Source organism: Macaca thibetana, chromosome 8 (assembly GCF_024542745.1).
Source record: "Macaca thibetana thibetana isolate TM-01 chromosome 8, ASM2454274v1, whole genome shotgun sequence".
Lineage (NCBI taxonomy): Eukaryota > Metazoa > Chordata > Mammalia > Primates > Cercopithecidae > Macaca > Macaca thibetana.
Window position 1 is genome coordinate 47,285,927 of NC_065585.1, and position 8,265 is coordinate 47,294,191.

Below are 8,265 nucleotides of genomic sequence, written 5' to 3' on the forward strand. Positions count from 1 at the left end.
CACCAAAAAAAAAAAAAAAAGCTCACTTCACACAGCAAGATTTTCCTCAAATGAATAGTTCAAATACAGTAATACATCTCTCTATGGAGAAAACTTTAATGGTTACAGTTTATACAGTTACGGTTATAACTGTAATGGTTACAGTTATAATGATCTCTATTGAGATCATTATAATCAGTATATATTATAATCAGTATTGTTGGTTAATGAACTGAGGGTAGAGAGGAAAGACAAATGGAATGTTTGGTTAAGCAGTCAAACTACACAAATATGTTTAGGACTAGAGTAAAAAATGGGGAGGGGGCAGAAAGGCTCGGAGAAGGGGAAATTTCTTTTTCTTCCTTTTCCCTCCCTTCTTCCCTCCGTTTCTTCCTTCCTCCCTCCTTTCTTCCTTTTCTTTCCCTCTTTCTTCTTTCTTCTCTCTCAAGGGCTAGAGTGAAAAACGGGGAGGGGGCAGAAAGGCTCGGAGTAGGGGAAGTTTCTTTCCCTCCCTCCCTCCCTCCCTCCTATTTTTTTGATCCCAGGCTGGAGTGCAGTGGCATGATCTCGGCTCACTGCAACCTCAGCCTCCCCGGCTCAAGTGATTCTCATGCCTCAGCCTCCCTAGTAGCTGGGATCACAGGTGCATGCCATCATGCCCAGCTAATTTTTCTATTTTTAGTAGAGACGGGTTTCACCATGTTGGCCAGGCTGGTCTCAAACTCCTGACCTCAAGTGATTCGCCCACCTCAGCCTCCTCAAGTGCTGAGATTACAGGTGTGAGCCGCGGCGCCTGGCCATTTCTTGCATTCTTGAGGATGAAAGGAAGCGGGCAGGAACAAGGATACCAGCCTCTGGAGGAGCTGGCGCACATAGTATTCATGCAGGAAGAGGGTGCAGGAAGGAGAGGGACTATTGGCCTTAAGCCTCTTTTATATAACTTGCCATCCTGGAAATCTGACTAGCTTGTTCAGCAGAAGCTGTTTCTAGGGTGGACAGACCACAATTTAAGTCAAAGGGTGTGTATGCTTTCCTCTTTCTTCTGCCCCAGCAAAGAGACTTGAAAAACTGCAGGAGTGGCCGGGCACGGTGGCTCAAGCCTGTAATCCCAGCACTTTGGGAGGCCGAGACGGGTGGATCACGAGGTCAGGAGATCGAGACCATCCTGGTGAACACAGTGAAACCCCGTCTCTACTAAAACTACAAAAAACTAGCCGGGCGAGGTGGCGGGTGCCTGTAGTCCCAGCTACTCGGGAGGCTGAGGCAGGAGAATGGCATGAACCCGGGAGACGGAGCTTGCAATGAGCTGAGATCCGGCCCCTGCACTCCAGCCTGGGCGACAGAGCGAGACTCCGTCTCAAAAAAAAAAAAAAAAAAAAGAAAAACTGCAGGAGTAACTGCTTGTTTCTCTGTGGACAACAAAATAGGAGAAAGGGGCTAGATATCAAAATGGATTTGAAATACACTGAAAAGTATTTATCTGGATTAGCAATGAGACAAATAGATACAGTAACTGCTAAGGCATGTAATGTGCTCTGCTAGGTCATTTTAATCCAGCATCACAACCTTCCCATAGTGGAGACAAGAAGGGAACAATTCCTTACTCTGCAGAGGTAAATATGGAGGCAGCTCTTGACCTTAGCCTAGGTTATGCAACAAGTCAGGAAAAGCCAGCATATGGGATCTTTGAGAACAAAGGGATATCTCAGAGTCTATGGTGCTACTTGAGTGCTGCATGAATGAGATCAGCAGTCTTGTTTTCTCTCCAAGAACACTATGTGACTCTCAAAATCAGCACTTCCTTCCATTTGACCATGCATCATTTTTCTTTTATTCCGGAGATGGAGTCTGCTCTGTTGCCCAGGCTGGAGTGCAGTGGTGCAATCTCAGTTCACTGCAACCTCCACCTTCTGAGCTCAAATTATTCTCCTGCCTCAGCCTCCCAAAGAGCTGAGATTACAGGTGTGCACCACCATGCCCAGTTAATTTTTGTATTTTTAGTAGAAATGAGGTTTTCCCATGTTGGCTGGTTGGGCTGGTCTCGAACACCTGACCTCAGATGAGGTCTCCCAAAATGTTGGGATTATAGGCATGAATCACTGTGCCTTGCCTGACCATGTATCATTTTTTATACTGCAAAAATAATTAGGCAAAGAGCTATAAAATCATGGGGCGCCGTGGCTCACGCCTGTAATCCCAGCACTTTGGGAGGCCGAGGCGGGCAGATCAAGAGGTCAGGAGATCAAGAACAACCTGGCTAACACAGTGAAACCCCCATCTCTACTAAAAATACAAAAAATGAGCAGGGCATGGTGGCACGCGCCTGTAGTCCCCGCTACTCGGGAGGCTGAGGCAGGAGAATGGCGTGAACCCGGGAAGTGGAGCTTGCCATGAGCTGAGATCACGCCACTGCACTCCAGCCTGGGTGACTGAGCGAGACTCTATCTCAAAAAAAAAAAAAAAAAAATCATGGGGAACAACATGCAACTGTGATTTCCTATGTCCCTTCCCCAGGGATCATGAAACTATCTGATAGGGCTTTTCCATTATTTTAGTTTTGAGACAAGGTCTCAGTCTGTCTTTCAGGCTGGAGTGCAAGTAGCATGATCATGGCCACAGTTCACTGCAGCCTCAACCTCCTGGGCTCAAGTTATCCTCCCATCTCAGCCTCCTGAGTAGCTGGGACTACAGGCACATGCTATGGTACCCAGCTAATTTTTAAATTTTGCAGAGATGAAGTCTCACTATGTTGCCCAGGCTGGTCTCTAACTTCTGGGCTCAAGCGATCCTCCTGCCTCGTTCTTCCAAGGTGCTGGGATTATAGCCACTGCCCCCAGCACCTTCTCCATTTCTAGTAACTCATGTGTTTCACTTTGTGTCAATCTTCTAGACATAAAGCTTCAAGAAACAGAATTACTTAAGAAACAGAATTACTTACGTAGAGTTTATAAAGAATGCCAATGAGATACACCAAAAGAAATAACTGAGGCTGATTCTTTGGGATAAAAATGCCCCTTCATACCTCTCTTATTTTAATCTCCCTTGGACTGTAGCAAAAATCTTAACTGCTTATTAAAAGTACACTATGGACACAAAGCAAACATATGCAAAACAGCTGAACACACGGTTAGGAACGTTGGAAGCTCGAGTCTGTTTGACCCCCATTCCTCTTGGCCTAAGATGCTGATTTTATCAGGACTGGGATATTAAAAACACTGTGTGTAGGCCGGGCGCGGTGGCTCACACCTGTAATCCCAGCACTTTGGGAGGCTGAGGTGGGTGGATCATGAGGTCAGGAGTTCAAGACCAGTCTGGCCAAGATGGTGAAACCCCATCTCTACTAAAAATACAAAAATTAGCCAGGCATGGTGGCGGGTGCCTGTAATCCCAGCTACTCAGGAGGCTGAGGCAGTGAATTGCTTGAACCCAGGAGGCAGAGGGCTCACTGCACTCCAGCCTGGGCGACAGAGCGAGACTTTGTCTCAAAAAAAGACAAAAAACAAAAAACAAAAAAAACCCCACCACTGTGTGTAAAACAAGCAATAAAGCCTACTTCTTAGGCTGAACTGGGTGCATCTGCCTGGCCGTATGTGGAGGGAAAGGTCCTCAGACACAATGAGCACAGAGTCACAAGGTCATCTTGGATGTGAGCAAACCTCATTTTAATTGCAAAATACTTCATTTACAGCACATTCAATAATGAACCTACAGGAGAGTTGCTGACTTTGGAACATATGAATATATAAAAATCCCTTGCAATTCAGGTAGTCAAGATAAAAAGCGATACAAGGAAAACAATCCTCATTTTTCTGAAAACTTTTACATTTTAAAAGGTGACTAGACATACTTGGAAGTTCAAAGTAGCAGGATGTAGCTTGCAGGGAAAGGAAAACCCTTTTCCATGCTGTTAGGCAAAAGTGTATCAAATACATCCCAATTCCACTTGATCAAGTCAGTTGGATGACCGCCTTGAACCAAGCTAGGGCAGAACGGTTAGTAAAAGCAGGCCCTGGGTGGGGATGCAAATCCAGAAGAGGGGCACCAGATCCCACGCAGCGCCAAGCACATCCGTTCCACCCTCTTAACACATACGAGGCACGTCACCCCATGTCCCTGGACACAAGATCCATGAGAACAGTCAGCAGATGGTCACTGCTCCCACGGCCTGGTGCTTTCTAATGGTCTTAATTCAGGCCATGAAGAAAATCCTTTACCACCAAACACACACTGTCATTGAACTTAAGTCATAAAGGATGTTGTGGGGGGAATTCTTGTAACACAAATGTAAGGACTTCTATTTACCTAATTAGAACAATCATTACACAATTGACATTCCTGTTTCCATAAGGTTTTGTTCTCTATGCTGGAATGGCTGAAGAAGAAGTTATCTATTTTTGGTTTTATTTTACATTTTCAAATGAGAGGGAACAGAGAGAAAAAAATGTGACTAACTGCCCAACTGGGGCCCAGCAGGTACAAAAGCAGACTTATCTGACTCTAGGTCCACCAGATTTGGGGGAAGTTTCAGTGCCTAGGGAAGGTTAGTGAAGCCCGTTATATCCCCGATCCTACAGGAAGAATTCCACAGCTAATCTATCACAGTGTTCTAGCAAAGCATATATTGAAAACTAGTTTTCAACCTAACATCTAAATTTTAAAAAGTAGCATTTCAACAACAAACAAGCTCAGAGAGCTCATCGCAAAAGTGAAATAACAGAACTATTGCTCAGATGTCTGCAAAGTCAAGCTGCTGCCCTCAGCTCCGCCCACTCGAAGGCTTAGGCAGACACGTAAGGTGGCGGCGGCTCCTTGGCAGCACCATTCACAGTGGCATCATCATACGGGGGTAGCAGCACCTGAGAAGAAAGAGGGACGGCAAGAGTTAGCGTTTCAAGAGCACGTACGTTCCCTGAGGTTTAGCTTTCACTGAACTTTTATGCAACTAAACATGTTCCACAACTTGTACCAAGTTCAATTTTCTAGCAAGTGGATACACTTCATTAAAAGACTTTTTGAATCCCTAAAGGAGCAAATGGAGAGCGACTCTCAAGCCGTGAGTTTTTCTAACCCTGTCCATGTGTACCTGGATGGCCAGAGGTCGGTGACTCTAGAAGAAATGGTGAGGGCTCTGAAGAGGAAAAAGGACCCCTAGGTGAGTGTGTCCGTGTGCACACACAAATAGGACTTGACTGACTACAGTAACCACTCATGGTGAGAACTGCAAAGTGTAGTGAAAATGCCAAGCTTTTGGTATCAGCCTGGATTTAAAGCCTGGGTCAGTCACATTTTATCAGCGTAGCCTTGGGTAAGTTACTTAACATCAGTTTCCGTGTCTATGAAATAAGGATACCTGAGAGTTGGCAGTTTACACACTGGCTGATTTCAGCTTTCTTGGAGTAGAAAATGGAATACAGAATAGTTGTATCACCCTTCATTCAGTAAACTAACATTTATTATGCATCTAGTACGTAATAGTCATTGTGAGTATAAGATAATTAAGACAAAAGACAGTCCCTGCCCTTTAGAAGCTCAGAGATGAGAAGACAAAATAAAACCTCACCCCCCTCAAGTGATTTGTGGAAAGGGAAAGACTATTCACAAACGAAACCACACTTGGTTAGATTTTCTATCAGGAATATCATTTATGGTAAAGCGGTATTCATCAATTTTGTTAATTTTCATTTATCTGTCCCTTTAGCTCCTACCAGAACAACACTAAAATTTTAAGTTTGTTTCAAGATTTTGTCACATTGCGTACACACACACAACACACACACCCCTCCTCTATAGCTCTACACACTTCATTACTTCTCTCCTCCCAGTCTTGGGGCTTCTGTAGGGCTGAAGCCAGTCTCACTTCCCCGAGGCTGGGCCAGTGCCTATCTGACAGCAGGAACTCAGATGTCTGCAGAGTGATGGAGGTGCCATTTAGGCCCCTGAAAAGCCTGTATGGTTCCTTCGGCCACCTAGGCAGAGGGCACCTGTACTGGCTAGGGTCCAATCAGAACACAGAAGCCACACAGGGATGTGAATAAAGTTTAATGAACAATTATTAACAGGGGACTGAGGAGCGGGGAACTGACTAATGGGGGGAAAAGAGCACTAATGGATATGAAGATTGAAGGAGGGCACTCAGGAAGGAACAAGCTAGAACAGAGGTCCCCAGGGCTGGGCTGAGACACGGCTGGGGAGGGTGTGGCTGAAGCCCAATGAACAGTGAAGAAGCTTCCAGCTGAACCAGGTAGAGGCCAGTGTGCATAGAAGGGCCTGCGGGAAGCCGTTCCCAGGAGCCACTGCCCGCACTGGAAACCACCTGAGAGGCAGGGGGTGCTGGCAGGCCTGTCATGAGGAGGTGCTGCCGCCGCTGTCTCTGCTTGCACTGGGCCCTGGGGAGCACTGCCAATAAGACCTGAACACTGCAGAAGCACACAGGAACCGGGGGCGGGCGGGGGGCAGGGGCTTTCCTCCTCCAGTGCCCCCCCGACAGGCCTGGCTAAACAGGGTCAGGAGGTAAAGGAGGAGTATGTGCAAGGCCCAGCCCACTTCAAGCTAAATGGGACTCTGGAGCTCTGATGCAAGAAGCGGATAACTGGCCAGCAACACACAGGCAAAGGCAATGCGCCAGAGTCGCGCCCGCCAGCTCCCCGGCCTTTGTTCCTGAAAGAGGTAGTGACTTTGCCTATGTGCTAAATACTTCATATATGTCAGGTATTACTCAAGGCACAGACTCTGGAGCAAATGTTCAGCGTTGCCCACGTGGAAAAGGAATGGAGTAGGCAAGATACACTCAGTACAGAACACACGCCTGAGGCCAGGAAGCACAGCAGGAAACCAGGTCCGACAAACCAGCACCCACTGAGCACCTAGGTGTCCAGGGCACTCAGTCACAGCGACTCAAACCTGAAAACATGTCTGTTCAGGGGCCTGCAGTCTAGCAGAAGGCAGACACAGGTAAAACTCAACATGAGCAATGTGTGGATGTAGACAAGATAGGAAAGGACAGACAAGGACAACCAATTTAAGCCGGGGAGTCAAGGAAGGCCTCTCAGTAGGATGACCAGGCGTGCAGTAAAGAGGATGACATTCCAGTAGGGAGTTAAGAGAGAAGCAGGCCACAGGGCACTTTCTGGAAACTGCAAGGGGTTCACTGCATTGAACACCGAAGGGAGAATGTTGCAGAGATGAATGAAGTTGGAAAGATAGGCAAGGGTCAGCACATGAAGAGAGCCTCATGGTCGACCTTGACAAGTTCTAGCCAGTATCTAACAACAGCATCTCCACTAGCAATTCCACAAGTGTCTGCTTGAGCTGCAGGAAGAAAAAAGTATTCTCTAAAACAAAGCAACAGCTGTCTTCTCTGCGTGTGCATATTGGACTTTAGGACTGAGCCCCCAGCGCACATATGTGTGTGTGCATTAGATACAGCAACTTATAACAAGTGGAAACAGCTGTGACCAGCACCGGAAATATTAAATTTTAGCATGACTGAGCTTCAACACAATGCCCCACCACTGCATTAAACAATTAACTGATTCATATACTTATCTTTAGATAAATTATCCTAAATCACGGTAGAGCTACTTAAATGTTTAAAACCTAGAGATGGGGTCTTGCCACGTTGCCCAGGCTAGTCTAGAACTCCTGGCCTCAAGTGATCCTCCCACCTCAGCCTCCCAAAGTGTTGGGATTACAGGCATGAGCCACTGTGCCCGACCTGTAGAGCTACGTCAAAGGTAAAAATCAGCTATCACAGCCACCATTTTTTTCTGAGCAAAACACAATATTCAAATCAAAATCTGCAAAATGTTCACAGATTAACATAAAATATTCTTGAAAAAAAAATGGTGCTGCAAATCTGCCTTTTGTTTGTCAAAATAAAACTTTCACATTACATTTGGCAGTCTGTCACTATTTCTTATTATTCATCTTCAAACTCATTTTAAAGTTTCATTTTAAATCAACGCTACAACATATTTGGTTTTTTTTTTTTTTTTTTTTTTTTTTTTTTTTTTTTGAGACAGAGTCTTGCTCTGTCACCCAGGCTGGACTGCAGCAGCACGATCTTGACTGACTGCAATCTCCGCCTCCTGGGTTCAAGTAATTCTCCTGCCTCAGCCTCCCAAGTAGCTGGGATTACAGGCATGTGCCACCACACCCAGCTAATTCTTAGTTTTAGCAGAGATGGGGTTTCACCACGTTGGCCAGGCTGGTCCCGAACTTCTGCCCTCAGGTGATCCACCTGCCTCAGCCTCCCAAAGCACAGGGATTATAGGTATAAGCCACCAT

At 46.0% G+C, this 8,265-nt stretch overlaps 2 protein-coding genes across 2 annotated transcripts in view; both read right to left on the reverse strand.

Moving 5' to 3' along the window:
• ERICH5 (glutamate rich 5) overlaps nucleotides 1–8,265 on the reverse strand; it is a 700,842-nt gene that overhangs the window by 235,338 nt on the left and 457,239 nt on the right. The gene's annotated exons all lie outside the window — the stretch shown is intronic.
• Nucleotides 3,620–8,265, reverse strand: part of LAPTM4B (lysosomal protein transmembrane 4 beta) — a 70,214-nt gene continuing 65,568 nt past the window's right edge. The window contains exon 7 of the mRNA XM_050800543.1: nucleotides 3,620–4,835. Coding sequence (XP_050656500.1) covers nucleotides 4,758–4,835 — 78 coding nt within the window. The 3' untranslated portion in view covers nucleotides 3,620–4,757. The remainder of the gene's footprint in view (nucleotides 4,836–8,265) is intronic.